Consider the following 17,252-nt stretch of genomic DNA (forward strand, 5'->3'; position numbering starts at 1 on the left):
GGCCCGGGTTCGATCCCCCACCAGGAAGCTAACCCATATATGGCCCAGCAGAACTCTCCTGACTCACTGGCTGCTCCCCTAGCAGTATTTCAGTAAATCTGCCTATTCTATTCCCCACTCTGTCCCTGTTGAATCCTCTCATCCCCTGAACGTCTGGCCTACACCCCAGTTCTTCTATGCAAAAATTAAAAAAAAAATGTTTAAAAATTTTATCACTACATATATTCATCCATTCCCAGATTTATTGAGCATCTTTTCCATGTAACGCACAAAGCTGGATAATGATTGAGGACAAAGTAATAAAAGACAGTTCCAACTACAGCCATAGATATGTGAAGAGTCCCCTGACACAAGTTAGAATCAAATAACTGACACAGAGAACAGTTTATATTACTGTAGTAAAAACAAATCAAAAAAATCTATTAAAAATCTATTTAATTCCCCCTCCTTCAATTTTCCTATTTTATTCCCAATTAGTGTTTTCTTTCACTGTTCTGAATCACAATAAAATTGCTTTAAATCCATCACCTATATCATTTATATGTATATCAAATTTCCCCAATACTTGGGAAATTTGAGAAAAGACTTCTTTTCATATATTTCTAATAGCTATTAAATTAAAAAAGTGTTTCCTTAAACACTAAGTATATACTATTCAAATAGTAATTTAAAAAACTGCTTCTCAAAAGTAAAGAGCTCCCGTATTTTATATGTTAACAGCTATGGTCAAAGAAAGTTATTACAACAAAAAGGATTTAAAAAGTTGCACCTCATTAGATATTTCAATGGACAATTTTATGAAAAGTTAGCCAAGTATTAGTTTTGTTTAAGAAACTAATTCTTTCCATAACTTTTAATAAACTACTTATTTATAAAGAAAAATATATAATTGACTAACTTTCCTTCATGAAAAGTTTCCCTAAATACTCCTGGAATTAACCTGAAATACATGATACTTTATCATATACGTAAACAAAACTCAATTTACCCTGTGCCTACCCACACCCAACAATGCCATTGCCAGCAGCGTTATTTATGAACGTAAATTTCTGTCTTATAAGTGACAGTTTGAACTATGCAACACTTCTGTTACTATATCATAGAAAGATTAATATTCATGTCTCAAGTTCAACTTACCAACTATTTATATTTTGTTATAAATAGCTATGTTAGGAACATGTGACTCTTCAATGGGATAAATGCCACAGTCTAGTACAAACTGGCTTTTCATTTGAACACTTTTAAACACTGTCATAGAAAAAACAACTAGAAATTATGCTTTTCAAGCAAAGTAATGTAAACTTAAAATATTTAATTTTAAGACTTATTCATTGTTTCATGTAAGAATATTCAAAATTTAGTCAACTTTATTTTCAATAAACCCATACTTTACCTGGTTACTACCATGGCCAAAAGGTGTACTAGATAAATTAGTGGTTACACTGTGCAAAATAATTTCACCACTGAGAGATCCAGAAGCAATGTAGCAATCATTCCAATTATATGTGACACATGTTACTTCATCTTTATGATCCTGAAAGAAATAAAGTAAGTACAGGGCAACATAAGCTGCAAACAGTACATTTCATGTGTTTGTAAACTTCATGCTTTGTAAATAATCCACAATTGTCAACCCAATATTTGCATTAACGTATTTTTCAAATTACCTAAAAAAATTGTTCAAGAGAGTAAGAACTATCTGATCAACACCAACTCTTCTCAGGGAACAGGGATTTTTTTTTCATAACCATAGTAATGATTAGGTGCTCTGAAACAAGAGACAGAAAGGAAAGGTAATTTTCTAAATGGCATTATGTCTACCTTAAAAAATTCACTTCCACTGACAAGTAACATTTAGGGCAAGTTGACTGTATTAGGAGCATCCCTGTCCTGGAGAGTATTACTGTTCAATTGAGAAGACAGGACACTTAAATTAACATGAAAATGGCAGAACGAATGCTAAATAAGTGGTGGAGGCAAAGTGTCAGGGCAAAGAGAAAGAGGCAGCACTGTGAACTCAGTTGATAGAGGAAGCTTTATGGAATTAATAGAGCTTGAGTTCAACCTTAAAGAAAGGATAAGAAATAAATTAGGGTAAGGGGAAAGAAACCCAACTATTGCAAAATGGAAGAGGGCAGAAAACAAAAGCCAGAATGAACAAGCATGTTTGAGAGATGATAAGCGAAGTTTCTATTTGCTGAATATCTGTTAAAGATGGTACTTTATATGTTATCTTGAGAGGCAAAGTCATTTTTCCCACTTTATACGCAAGTTAACTAGAAAGGCCAAGATATATTAAGAAACCTGTGCAAGCTCACATAACTCCTAGAAATTAGGGCCAGGATTCAATTCCAAGTCAAGTTCCAAAGCCTTACTTTTCTCAAGCTGTACTAGGTTGTTTCCCAAATCCAATGGAGAATCTATTTTTTGGAAAAGAAACTGTTTGGTTTTAAACAACTGAGTTCACAGGGCCTGTTTTATAATATCAAATTAGAGGTATCTAGCAGAACACAAAATGTGATTAGAGGTAGGAGAATAGTTTTTGACAATTTGATGTCATAATAATATAACTGGACTAACCTTTTTATCTAATAGATAAGTAGAACTGTAATATTCCATTGTAACTTTCAAATGGTCCCTCAAGCACTTTTAGAGGTTTCCTTACAATTTATTCCTTTTCTAAATCAAAGAAACAATTATTATCCTCAGGAGCAAATGGCTGAGAAGACGTAAAAAGAAAACAGTGGCCATTTAATGCATCCATCCCATTTGCGAAATTAAGACAAGTGGAGTCCAATACAACTTCAATGACTTTGTTAAGAGGCAGGTACCTTCCTTATTTCAACTGTGGAAAATAAATCATCCAGTAAGCATGTACTAAATATCTACCACGTGCCAGAAATTATGTTGTTACTAGGAAGACAACTGCAGAGAAGGGAACAAGAGCAAAGATTAGATTTCCCCCTACCACAATTCGTCAAATACTTATTAAGTGAATGAGTGCAAAAATGAAGCATTCTCAGAGTTTCAAACTGTGAAGAAAAAAAAAACTATTTGGAATAAGTGGGAAAGTTGAAGAATAACTGAATATTTCAATCTGTATGTAAGAATAATACTACCTGCTCTGCACAGTTACTGAGATAAACAGAAAAAGCATGTTAAGTACAGTTGCTAGCACAGAACTGAATGAAAGCTAACAACTTTCATTAACTATTCTCACTGGACTCCAATGTCTTAATTTCCCAAATGGGATTGATGCCCTGAATGACAACTCTTCATGCTTCTCCTCAGCCACTTTCAATTTTCCTCAAGACTTGTAAGTTTAGTTAATATCTAAAATAGTGAACTTTTAAGTTAATATATTTTTTTAGATTTATTTATTTTTATTTATACAAGAACTGGGGTACAGGCCAGATGTGCAGGAGGGTGAGAGGCTTCACCAGAGACAGAGTGGGGAACAGAACAGGCAGACTGACGAAATACGCTGCTGAGGGGAGCAGCGGGCGCAACAGGAGAGGTCTGCTGCACCATGTGGGATCCTCACCGGCAGGCAGGGATTGAAACCATGCTGAAGAGGCTGCAGACAGCTTCACAGCACTGCACTCAACTGCCTGCATCACCAGGGAAAGCTCTCAAGTTAATATTTTAAACAGCAATTATAAGTTTATATTTTAACCTAGCTAAAAGAAAAGATTCTCTTCTATATGCCATTTCTCTTGTAAGAATTAACTCAGTGATATTAAGATATAAAATAAAATGATAATGATGTCTGTACTCGTTTCAAACATAGTGTGGGGTAAGGGCTAAAGAATAGATGAAAACAAAGACAAAATATCAGCCATGAGTTGATGGCTGTTAAAAGTGAGATAATGAATATATGGGTTCTGGGTTAAAGGAAGGTCTTTGTGTGTGTATAAATGTTTTAAAGTTTTCATATTAAAACATTTTAAAAAGACATAGCAACTGAAAGCAACATTAAAGGTGAACTTCCAAATACTAGGAGACAACAGTGAAAAGCAGAATTCCAAAAACTCATCATAATCTGGGGCTTTTATGGGAAGGGTTATTTTTATTTTTTAAAAATTGCAAAAAACTATTTAAAAATAAGAAAACACTAATTCTATTGTGTATATGAACTACATCTTCTTTATCCATTCATCTGTTTTTGGGCATTTAGGTTGTTTCTATATCTTGGTCATTGGAAATAGTGCTGCAATGAACATAGGGGTACAGGTTTCTTCAAACTAGTGCTTTTGTGTTCTTATTACTCAGTAATCAAAAAAGACAAACTCATGCCATTTTTCAGCAACATGGATGGAGCTGGAAGAAATAACGCTACATGAAATAAGAAAGAAGGAGAAAGATAAATGCTGGGTGGTGCCACTAATATATGGAATATAGAGAAACTAAACTAAAAAACAGAGAAAGAAAACCTTAAAAGCAAACCTTGAAAATTGAATATAGAACTGAAGCACCCAAAAAGAAGGTTGTGGGGGTTGCAGGGAGGAGTAGGAAAAAAAAAAAGAAGGAAGGAAGCACAAAGGATTACAGTGTGGATTATGGGTGATTTGGTGGGTACCTGACGATGGTGACACCTGATGGGAAGAATTCTAACGTTATCACAATTAAAATGATAAATTAAAATTATGAAAAAATTTTAAAAACCACTAATCATAAACAGTAAATTATTTTAAAAACTACTCCATTACCAAGATGAAAACATACACACAAAAGTAACACAAACAGCTGCAGCCAAACATACTAAAGAACTAAATCCCCAAGTCTAACTACTAAAATGAATACTGTCAAAGCAAAACCACTCACTTTTTGAAAGTGTTTAAAAAATATTCTCTGTAAACAGAAAACCACACTTAAAAAAAATGAAGTGGTTCACTTAAACAAGAGTACAAGTGAAAAGATAAAGAAAAATGTCATTAATACACATTAATGACAGACATGAAAGAAAAAAATAAAATATTTTAAGTTTTTGGCTAAACAGCATCTTTATTTTCTGCAATAAATCTCACTTTAATTCTAAAGCATCTTATTTTATCATAAAAACTCAAAATTCAGAAGAAAAATTTGGTAACTATCTTAAAGAAATTGTGACATACCTATTTCTGTGAAGCTTTTCTTTTAAAGTTGCTTACCTTCAGAGATCGGTGAACTCTTTTTGCCTTTAAATCCCAAATATTAACAGTGTTATTTAGGCCTCCGCTTACCAAATACATAGACGTGGAATTTAAACTAACACATGTCTGCTTTTGCTATTAAAGAAAAAAAAAAAAAAGTTACTTTATTATTACCCATAGCAGACTTTCGAGTTCCAACACTGAGTAAGCATTTGATAAATACTTGCTCAATTAAATGCTATACACATGCTAATACTTATACTAAAGATTCACCTGTCATAATCTTCCACATGAATCCAATAGCTTGTAAAGGGGTCAACAAGGCTTCAAGGAAATCTGCGTTCTCTTGCAAAGAATGGATGTGACACAAGATTAGGGAACACCAGCAGTCTTGGCCTCCCATCAGGGTTTACTTGTTCTTACTATCTCCCTTTAGTAAAACCTGTTCTTGTACTTCTACAGAGTATCTTAAGTTAAAATCAATTCACATCTGAAAAACACTACACTTTAAAGAAATCTAGCTTAACCCCTACATGGAGGAAGTTTGGGTACTGCCAAATTTAGAACTCATTACAGAGGGTGAAAGTTCCGTGGAAAGGAAAAGATACTTCCCTACAGCCTTCCAGAAAACCTCCTCTTATGGAGCCCACACTCATACATGAAATTATCAAAATCTCACTTACACTCGTTCCCATGTCTGTAAAAATACTATCCATTTTCTCAAGACAAAAATCTGGAAATATCCTGAGTCCTATCTCCCTTCCTCCTTCCTGTATATTAGTAAGTTTTCCAAACTCCAACCCTAAATTAAACCCCATGTGCCTCCCCCAACCCCACCTTTACCTATCAACATACCTAACAATCTAATGTAAACCCTGAGCCACACCAGCAGCCTCCTAACTGGTTGTCTTGTTTCTACTCCAGAACATTCCAGGTTCCAGAAGCAGGGGGACTTTAAAAAAAGGAAAGTAGACAATGTTTCTCCCATTTAAAAGTCATCAGTGGCTTTCAACCACACATAGAATAAATTTCAAGCTAATTAACTTGGGAGTCAAAGTTCTTTTTGCCTGGTCCCTATGTCACTTCTCACCATTTTCTTCACTCATTAATTCTCCACCCACAATGACCTTCTTCCTTCCGATCGCACATAACACCCCTGTTTGCCTCAAAGCTTGTACATAGCTATTCTCCTTTGCCTGAAAAGTTAAGTTCCCTGAACTTGGGCTGAATGGCTTCTCTTGGCCAATAGTACCAACTTAAATGTTGCCTCTTAGAGACCTCCCTTGACCACTTAATGTAACTTGCTATCTCCATGTATTGTTTTAGGTTTCTGCACAACAATTTAGCACTATTTGTGTATTCTGTTTACTAATTTATGTGACCCCCACTAGCACATCAGTTTCATTAAAGCAAAGACCACATCTATACTCAAATATTTATAGGATAAATGAGTAAAAATAAAGAGGTTATCAAGTTTTTCTTATGAGTATTGTGAGTATCCTCTACTAGGTGGCACCATCAGTAACTATACTACACAGAACACAATGGTACATATTTTTCCCTATTTAATTTATAGGTACACCATATAGCTATATGGGGGTGGGACAGAGAAATGAATTCCAAAGGGGACAGTTTTGTGACTTGGCCAAAGGTAGGGCTAGGCAGGTTTAGACATATCAATTCACCTTTCTAAGCCTGTTTCCTCACTCAAGAAGTGAGAGGTGAGAAGTAGGTCTACTATTCTTACTTTGAGAGTAAATGCATCTGCATCTCAAAAACATTCTCTGCTCAATAGCAGCAGAGTCTGAAAAAGAGGAAGAAAGCCCCCTCCCTTTCCCTCTAGATTCAATCCAGCCCTGAAATTCTGACAAAATTACTAACAAACATAAAAACAGCAGGAGCACACTGCATCAAAGTTGCAGTGACGCTGCTGTAACTCTCTTAGAGACACCATTCCAGGAGGTGACTTCAGTCTAAACAGTCTAGTAAGATTTAGAATTTAATTATCACTACAAATCAGGAGCGTTTGCTACTAACTATTAAAATAATCTTTAAAAGACTAAAATGGCATCCATCAAAGTTTGATATACTAGGATTTTAACTGTCAAAACCAAATTATTCCTAAGGACTCGAACAAAACCTACCTTTATTAATGGCTTACCATGATGATAGATCTTTTTTATGTTAATGTATTATTAATACAGTTAGTGAACTTAAATAATTAATGAAAATTGTGTGGTTTTTATAAGAATCCTGTGCTCCACAACACAAGCAAAAGGTGCAATTTTTAAAATCAGAAAATAAGATCTGCTCAATTTCTAGATTATTTAAGTCTACCCTACCCATTATAATCCTATGAATACCAATCTGTTAACTGTAAAGTGGTCAAATATAAAATCAAAAAAAATACGAATTTAATTTCCTCTTTTAAAATGTTAACATAAGTAGGACACAAATTGATTTTGCTAAATAGGAAATGTCTAGTATCTCAAAGGGCACATGAGTAATAGGACTTGGAGCCTATGAAGCAAATATTATCAACACACTAATGTTACAAGAAATTACTAATAAAGGCTATAGTATCAAAATTCACAGAATACTTTCATAAGCAAATAAAAATAATTGAAAGTGGATTCAAATTGTAACTAAATGACCTCACCTCCATCCACTTGCATTCTGATGTGAATTCTTAAATGTAGGAAAGAGAACTATAGCAACTAAATGTGAGATATTCACAAAATCCTTAGAATTGTGTCATACTTGTAAATACCATCTGCTATTTTTATACTTTAACAACAAAAAAGGTCCCAAACTGACTGGTACTAAGGCATAACGTAAAAAAAAAATAGTACCAATATAAATATACACACATACATACATATATATCTATATCTATATATATATATATATATAAAAACACATGTATGGTAAAAGTAGAAATAAAATTGCTCTGTTGTTGATTTTTAATTCAGGAAATGTTTATTGATCACCTTTGACAAGCTCTGAAAACCCAAAGATGGCTAAGATGTTTTCCCTGCTCTTTTTTTTTTTAAGATTTATTTATGCATACAAGAACTGGGGTACAGGCTACAGGTATGGGGGGGTGGGAGGCTCTACCAGAGCCAGAGTGGGGAACAGAACAAGCAGATTGACTGAAATACACTGCTGAGGGGAGCAGCAGGAGAGTCAGGAGAGGTCTGCTGTGCTATGTGGGTAGCTACCTGGCCGGGGATCAAACTCGTGCTGCAGTGACTGTGGATTGCTCATAAGTTGTGTCTTAACCCCTTGCACCACCAGGGAGGCCCTTTCCTTGCTCTTAATAGTTTATCGTTTATCAACCAGGGATGCTCTCTGCCTCAATTTTACTTATCTGAATTTGAAAGGCAGACATTTCTACCCTAAATGGAGAATCTCTCTGACCCTGTCTCCATCTGTGAGTGGGAACTGATGTTCAGATCAATCCCATGACATACCTTTAGGAAAGAAATGATAAAAATCCTAATTCCTTGGGCCTCCCCGGTGGCGCAGAGGTTGAGCTCTGGGTTGCGAAGCTGCCCGCAGCCTCTGCGGCGCCAGTTCCATCCCCGGCTACTCCCCGGCCACCCGAGGAGGGTCCCACATGGCGCGCAGACCTCTCCTGCTGTCCACTGCTCCCCTCAGCAGTGTACTTCGGTCCTTCTGCCTGCCCTGCTCCCCGCTCTGGCTCTGGTGAATTCTCTCACCCTCCCGCGCTTCTGACTGTACCCAGTGCTTGTATAAATAAATAAATATTCAAAAAAAAAAATCCTAACTCCTTTTAAAATTAGATGTGCTTCTAGTCCACTGCCCTGCTGTTTTCTTTCTAATTGGGCTACATTACCTATTCCAGTGTGTAAAACTATGACAATTCATAATGATTTAGGGTCGTCTATGAAAACTACTACCAGTTGTACTTTTTTATTTAGACCTTATTTTAAAAAGAAATAGCTTTCAAGGAGGATGCCAGCACTATCTTGAATCAGAAGGATTAACTTATAAAACAAAAAGATAATGAAGCAATCAACAGTGAGAGCTGTATTAAAATGATCTGAGCCCAAGTTTCATTTTGACAAAAGTATCCCATCCCAAAGAGTTTGGGGAGGCTCAGGCAGACCCCTCAGTATAGGGTAGATAGAAACTAAAGCAGATGGTTACCATTAGGTAGGGGTCTGAAGCTTAGTCCTGAGTCCAAGGTCAGTGAAGATCACTGGGGCTACATCATTAGGGTTCTTAAGGTCAAGACAATCTAGAGACTTAGAGAGTTCTTAAAAAAAAAAAGGGGGTGGGGGATCAGCAATATTAAGGCTGGCGAAACAGAGAAAGCAAGTTTCTAGTTGACAAAATCTAAGTTCCAATTGTTCCCCTTGGACCCAGTATTATCTCATCTAAAGATGTTTCAGTGCCTATCTCAACTTTCGGTGTCACTGCATTAGTCTGACTTTAGGTTAGAAATAATGCTTTTAAACACCTTTATATTTAGTTGTGAGCCCCACAGGAGATAAGCAATTACCACCCAAAGATTTTTAAAGTTTTATTAAGAAGTCACTTACCCCTTCACCGAGTTCTAAAAGTGGAACAGGTTTACATTTGCAACTTGAAACAACAATTTTGTCACCACTGGAAGATGCTGTCACTAGAAAGTTATCTAGATGAAGAGTTAGGGAGCATCAAATAATCCACGAGTATCTCTAGTACTAGATTATCATTATAAGAATTGTGATAATAAAAGTACACTAAACTAAGAAAACAAGCAAATGAGTATAGCTTACACATTAGCTTTCAAAAATAGCTCAGGTTACTAATTACTGAGCCTAATTCTCCCTTCTGCTGTCACAGGGAAAGACTGTCCTGTTTGCTACCACTTGAAAGCTATTTAACCCATGTGAAATACTACTCCATTTTCAAAGAGTAAGCCAGAAGGTCTAATTTTATCCTTCAAGAATGAGAGCATGATAAAAGCAACATCAGCAAATATTAATCAGCCTTTTTCATCTACAAAAACTCTCCAAGATAGTTAATAGAATGCTTGGCACCAATATAAGCTAGGAAGCAAATATCAACATTTGTCTCCTATTTTTCTACTAAAAATATAAAACCTGTTATTTTTCATAACTGGAATTTTTGTGAAAGAATGTTTTAATCCTCAATGTATTAAGATTGAATAGTACAGCAAAATGAGCAAATACAAATAGTAAATGTGGTCAAATAGCAACTATTTGTACTATGAAAGAGCTTTAACTTTATTTCAATTAAATTTAAAATTTAGTTTTAAATTACTAAATTTAATTACTTTAAAAATTAAATATACCTTATTTATGTAAATTATTAGTGGAAAATGAAAACAAAACAATGTTTTTTTTAAAAATAAGCACAGTAACCACAAACAAGAGCTTGATTTTGAGTAATAACAAATTAAAATATCAGTTTAAATCTATGCTTATCAGCACTCTATTCTAACCAAGATAACTAACCAATCACTTTCACAAAGTGCTAAATGGATTACTTTTGTATGGTTCGAATAACATTTGGTTATTTTGTAAATAGAGCATGGATTTTAAATTTACTACTGCATATGACTCAAACAAAATCATTCCCATCTAGATATTACAGCACTGAGAAATCATTTCCCTTTCTCTGATTCCTCCCTCCATTTATCACTACTCTTCTCAGAATATAAAAAATGAAAGAATATAAAACAAGAGTGAACCTATTTATCCCTTTATCTTGTAGTTTTAGAAGTCATGAGAAAGTTAAGAACACTACGAAAAGGACCCCAAAAAACAGAAAACCAACTGCTTTGACAAGAACCGTGGTCTTGAAATCCATGCTAAGTGAATTTACCTCTTCATCATTCTTTGATTACAAAATAAATGATGAAGAAATTTAATTCAATAAAATTTATTTTTGTTATATACTTGCAAAATTAGGTTGGCATGAAAAGTTATAATTATTTTTATTCATGAATCAGTCATATTAAGAATATTAATAATTTGGTATTGATAGGATCAGACACATTTGTTAAAACTTAATTTATTAAGAAATACTGTAGAGTTCCATAAAAGAATAATTTCTAGTATACAAATTATATAGAACATTTTCACACAAAAGGTGTACCGAGTACTTTATTTACACAGTGGTTCTCAAGTGGTGCTGATTCTGTACCCCAGGTGACATTTAGAAATTCTGGGAACATTTTTCGCTGTCAGAACTGGAAGCTCCTGACGTCCGGTAAGCAGAGGTCAGAAAGGCTTTGAAATACCCTACAACTCACAGGTCAGCTCCCATAACAAAGTATAATCTGGCCTACACTGTCACTAGTTTAAAGTTGAGAAGCTGATTTTCTGGTTTCACCCTCTCATTTATTTTATCCATGCTTACAAACTTACTAAGAAAGGGAGGGTATGAATCAGAAACGTAAAAAGCTTAGGAAAATACAATCTAGACCATTTGTTCAGGAAATGAGGCTATTTCCATCACAGAAAGGAAGAAAAATACAGGGAGTACATCAATAAAGTGGGAATGTTGGATAATTTTTATCTCCTCCCCAACTCTTTGCTTCTGTTTCTGAGCTCTATCTCTAATTTGCAGACTTGCTCCACAAATATCCAAATGTAAATGCAAAAACTCACTCCAAAACCTTTCAAAAATTAAATATACTACATTATATAGAAGAGCAGTCTTTTCCATTGTAATGGGATGCAACTGAAATTTTTCTAATGAAATCAACAGAGGATATCAGTGTACACTGCCATCACTGTATATTAAACTGTTTCACATTATCTTACAGAACTATATAAAATATATTTCTCATTATGGTTCACATACAAAACTTTCATGGATACTTTCATGGATACCAGCCATTTAAACTAAGTTGATTGACATTAAAAAAAAAAAAAAGAAGGATACTATTGCTGCTCCAACACATTGAGCTGATTCCATGAGGTGATGTGTGTGGGTTGAATTTATCCACCAGTGTCATAGATGAAGCATCCCATATTTTAATATCATCTCCTGATGAGGCAAATCTGAGGTTTTCCTGCATGACTGCGCCTACAAATAGTTTAAGACAGTATATTTTTAAAACATTGAAGGACTGGCAAAAACAAAAAAAAAAAACAGTGAAGCGGATCACATTTAAAACAAGCAGCTCTACTTTGCACTTGTGTCCCAGCATTCTCACCACAAAACAACTGAAGGGATCTTTCTAAAACATAAACCAGATTTAATCTTTTTGTTGACCCTTGCAATGGCTCTCCACAGCAATTATAATGAAATCCAAGTTCATTAGCATGCTTCATATGACCTGGCCAAGTTTTTCCAAATAACTCCAAAATTAACAAATATAACCAAAGGAGATGTCACTAGTCCCTAAACCAACACTTGGCCTACATTATGCCCTTGTTTGTTTTATTCATTCACAGTATATATTTCAAAAATAAAATTCTAATAAAGTGATTTCACAAACCAAGGCGACCTAAGAAAACACTAGGTACTTTAAAAAGACGCTAGTAATGCATAATGGGTCAGAAAAAAAATGTTCAAAATACATGGCAGAAAGGAAAAAGGAAAGGGCCTAGAAATACCCTTTCCATACCCTCCTGGTGGGCACAGAGGAGTGTACCAAGACATTAGTGATGTCACAGACTGGTTCCCAAGTCATCAACAAGACATCACATTTATGTCCAGTGTACCCTATTTCAGAGGGCAAGTTAAAGGTATAATAAATTACAGGGCTCTTTGATTCTCAAGAGACCAAAACACTTTTCATGTGTTGATTTTAAAAAGCTAAAACTTTTTTAATTTATTTGCTCCTTTATGCTTCATTCATCACATAAACACAATGTTACCAAATGCCCTTACAGCCCACCTGTTGAAAACGTAGACAGTGTTTGGATGTGGTGTCTTAAACATGTACCCTCTCGTTCACCTGCTCAAACAACGAAGCGCTGCAAAAGCGATCTCTGCACCCAGTACACACAACCAAAAGGTGTCTTTAGGTACTCTTCCACCATCACTCTTGAGCGGTGTGGTACAGTCTGAACCTGACTTAAGCCAGGTTCTGAAAAAGCAGGTTCAAACGATCTGCCCCAGAGTTTAGCTACACTGACTTTGGCCAATCCATTGTCTTCTTTCTCTGCAAGTGAAGGGGGCAGGGGACCACCTACCTGTCTTCAGAGAACTGCGCACCTGTAAGTCACACCATCACCCTGGCAGCGAGAGGGCCCCATAGACAGTGAGCTGTCAGGACGCCCAAGATCAGGGCTAGCGGGCTCCATACAACAGTTACCCTACAACACTCAGAGTAAACAAATACAAGTTCTCCAGCTTTCATGGACCAAAAATGCATTTTACTTGCAGGATGACTACCTGACACACTGCATGTGAGGGCCTGCCTCGCGAGTTGTTTGGAAGGTTTCCCCACACGGTGACGGGCTTCTGGAGAAACTTTCCAGAACACCCCGCCCCCACCGCCCCCCAAAAGCTGCCACTAACCTACCCGGCCGACCCCGGGGTCACCTCTCCGGCCGGGTCCGAGGCGTCGCAGGCCCAGGTGCGCGACCCCGGCCCGCGGCCCCCGGGCTCTTCCGCGCCCAACGCGCCGCCGCGCCCCTGCCCGGCAACCGCCTCGAGCGCCAGGCGGGGCGCGCGGAGCCCAGGGGCCCCCGGGCCGCCCGCAGAGGCGGCGGGAGGGCGGGCGGAGGTGGGAACGTGCCGGAACGCCGCGGGCGGCGGGCCGCTGACCCCGGGCCCCCCCCTCCGGAACCTCACCTCCGAGCCGCGGGACGCCGGGGGCCACGGCGCAGCGCTACTCCTGCGCGGGCTTCCGGCTCCCGCCTGCACTGTTAAACTTCGGCGGCCGGAAGTCCCGCCTTCCCATGGCGTCACCAGGGGAGGCGCTGCCGGATGCGGCCGCGTGGGTCACCCCAGGAGGGGCAGGACCTGGCTAGTTGCTGGGTGTCCACCCAAGTCTTGTCTCAGCGTCAGGGCGAGAATTCCATGCTGGGATGACTCCATCCCGGCGAGGGCTCTGGGCACTGGTTTTTGGGTTTTTTTCCCATTCGTTTGTGTCTTGTTTTTGTTTATGAGAATTTAGTTTTCACTACTTTTTTCCTTCTTACTACCATTGTTAATTTGGGGGTTGTATTTGACGTCTCCCCTCAGGGGTAGTCCCGGTAGTTTTCCCACGACCATAGCACCCATGATCCATCACCAAAGTCCCTTGTGCGCTTCCCTGCCCTGTTTTGATCCCTCTCCCAAGGCTGGCGTGTGCCTCACATCTATGGTCAGCTTGCAAGTTTTGTGTTTCTCTTAACCCTTTGGTTTCTCTGTATTCTGCATGTAAGCGACAGTATAGGGTATTTATCTTTCTCCTTCTGAATTATTTCAGGAAGCATAAGTCCTTCCAGCTCCATCCACGGTTTCACAAATGGCAGTTTATTATTTTTGACTGTTGAGTAATGTTCCATTGAGTGTATGTATGTATGTATGTGTGTGTGTGTATATATATATATATATACACATACATATATATAATTTATTTGTCTTCAAAACACATGCATATTCATCAGGGAACTCTTCTGTAATTTTCTTTGTGTGTGTGTGATGTCTTTGGCCTAAACTCATTTATCAAGAACAATATTATTATGTCACTAAAACAGGTAAAGCTATTGGAAACAAACTATATATAACATATATGTGCAAATTATATGTGTAAATTATATATCACATCTTAATCCACGCATCTGTTTGGGAGCACTTAGGTTGTTTCCATCACTTGGCTATTGTAAATAGTGTTGTAGTGAACATGGGAATGCAGGTTTCCTCTTTGAATTAGTGTTTTTGTATTCTTTGGATAGAGACCTAAGAGTGAAATTACTGACTTATATGATAGATCAATTTTTAGTCTTTTGAGGAACCTTCACACAGCTTCCATAGTGGCTGGAAGAGTTTGCATTCCACATGAATTTCAGCAATGTTTACTCTAATTTCTTGATGAATGCCACTGTAGTGTTGATAGGGATTGTGTTGACTCTGTATATTGCTTTGGGTAAGATGGCTATTTTAATAATGCTAATTCTATGAACAGGGAATATCTTTCATTTTTGTCTGTGTCTTCTATTTCTTTTAACAATGCCTTAGGTTTTCATTGTATAGGTCCTTTACTACCTTTTTAAAGTTTACTTCTAGGTATTTAATTCTTTTTTTTTTTTTTTTTTTTTTTTTTTTCTATTTTTTTTTTTTTTTATTTTTATTTTTTTATTTTATTTTTTTTTTTTATAAATTTTATTGTTATATTCCCCATACAATTGCAGCCCCCCATTCTGACCCCAATCCTTCCCCTCCCGCCCCCGCCCCCCTAAAAGTGTCTCTGGTTCATAGTTTTTTGTTGATTTTGATTTTCACTTTCTTATAGTTATTCATTTTCCTGGTCCCTTATTTAAGTTTTCTAGATTCCTGCTATGAGTGAGACCATCCGGTATTTTTCTTTTTCTTTTTGGCTTATTTCGCTGAGCATGATCCCTTCCAGCGCCATCCATGTTGCAGCAAATTGCATGTGTTTATCTTTTTTGAATGCTGAGTAATATTCCATGGTATATATGTACCACATCTTCTTGATCCAGTCATCTATTTTTGGGCATTTGGGTTGTTTCCAAAGCTTAGCTATTGTAAACAGTGCTGCTATAAACATAGGGGTGCAGGTGCTCTTTGGAGTTGATGTTTCTGTGTCCTTTGGATAAATACCTAGGAGTGGAATTGCTGGGTCATATGGAAGCTCTATGTTTAGTAGGTCCAGAAATCTCCACACAGCTTTCCACAGTGGTTGGACCAGTTTGCACTCCCACCAACAGTGCAGAAGAGTTCCTTTTTCTCCACACCCTCGCCAACATTTGTTGTTGCTAGTTTTTTTAATATGTGCCATTCTCACTGGTGTAAGATGGTATCTCATGGTAGTTTTGATTTGCATTTCCCTGATGACAAGTGATGTTGAACATTTTTTCATATGCCTGTTGGCCATTTGCATTTCCTCTTCAGAGAAGTTTCTTTTAAGCTCTTCTGCCCATTTTTTGACTGGATTATTTTCTTTGTTGTTGTTGAGACTCATCAGCTCTTTGCAGATTTTTGTGATCAGTCCTTTATCATTAGTGTTGGGTGCAAAAATGTTCTCCCAGTTGGTGGGGTTTCTCTTTGTTTTTGTTATTGTCTCTTTTGCTGTGCAAAAGCTCTTTAATTTGATATAGTCCCAGCTGTTTATCTTTGCCTTCACTATCACTGCTTTGGGTGATGTGTCTGTAAAGATGTCTTTGATGTGCAAATCACGTAGTGTTTCGCCTATATTTCCTTCTATATATTTTATGGTTTCAGGTCTTATGTCTAGTTCTTTAATCCATTTTGAGTTGATTTTTGTGTATGGTGTGAGGTGGTGGTCAAGCTTCATTCTTTTGCATGTAGCGACCCAGTTTTCCCAGCACCATTTATTGAACAAACTTTCTTTGCTCCAATGCATAGTCTTTGCTCCTTTGTCAAAGATTAGTTGACCATAAACCTGTGGGTTTATTTCTGGATTTTCTATTCGATTCCATTGGTCTGTATGTCTATTCTTGTTCCAATACCATGCGGTTTTGATGATTATGGCTTTGTAGTATAGTTTGAAGTCTGGGAGTCTGATGCCTCCATTCCCTTCTTTTTTTTTCAGGAGAGCTTTGGCTATTCGGGGTTTTTTGTGATTCCATATGAATTTCATCAATAATTGTTCTATTTCTTTGAAGAATGACATTGAAATTTTGATTGGAATAGCATTGAATCTGTATATTGCTTTTGGAAGGATGGCCATTTTAATAATGTTTATTCTTCCAATCCATGAGCAGGGGATGTCTCTCCATTTCTTTGTGTCTTCTTCTATTTCTTTTAACAGTGTTTTATAGTTTTCTTTGTATAGGTCCTTTACCTCTTTTGTTAGATTTATTCCCAAATATTTGATTTTTTTTGTTTCAATAACAAAAGGGATGGTCTTTTTGATTTCTTCTTCTTCAGATTTATTGTTTGTGTATAGGAAGGCTACTGACTTTTGCGTGTTGATTTTGTATCCTGCCACTTTACTGA

General features: G+C 36.9%; 1 protein-coding gene across 1 annotated transcript in view; it reads right to left on the reverse strand.

The window, feature by feature from the left end:
* The window catches only part of NEDD1 (NEDD1 gamma-tubulin ring complex targeting factor), a gene marked incomplete at its 3' end in the record, with an annotated part of 35,409 nt that extends 22,913 nt beyond the window's left edge, over positions 1-12,496 (reverse strand). The window contains exons 1-4 of the mRNA XM_084255187.1: positions 12,057-12,496; positions 9,701-9,795; positions 5,151-5,267; positions 1,394-1,534 (exon numbers count right to left, since the gene is read on the reverse strand). Of these exons, the coding sequence (XP_084111313.1) occupies positions 1,394-1,534; positions 5,151-5,267; positions 9,701-9,795; positions 12,057-12,324 (621 nt within the window). The 5' untranslated portion in view covers positions 12,325-12,496. The remainder of the gene's footprint in view (positions 1-1,393; positions 1,535-5,150; positions 5,268-9,700; positions 9,796-12,056) is intronic.
* Between the last annotated feature and the right edge of the window lie 4,756 nt (positions 12,497-17,252).

Source organism: Talpa europaea, assembly GCF_964194135.1.
Source record: "Talpa europaea genome assembly, chromosome: 15".
Taxonomy (NCBI): domain Eukaryota; kingdom Metazoa; phylum Chordata; class Mammalia; order Eulipotyphla; family Talpidae; genus Talpa; species Talpa europaea.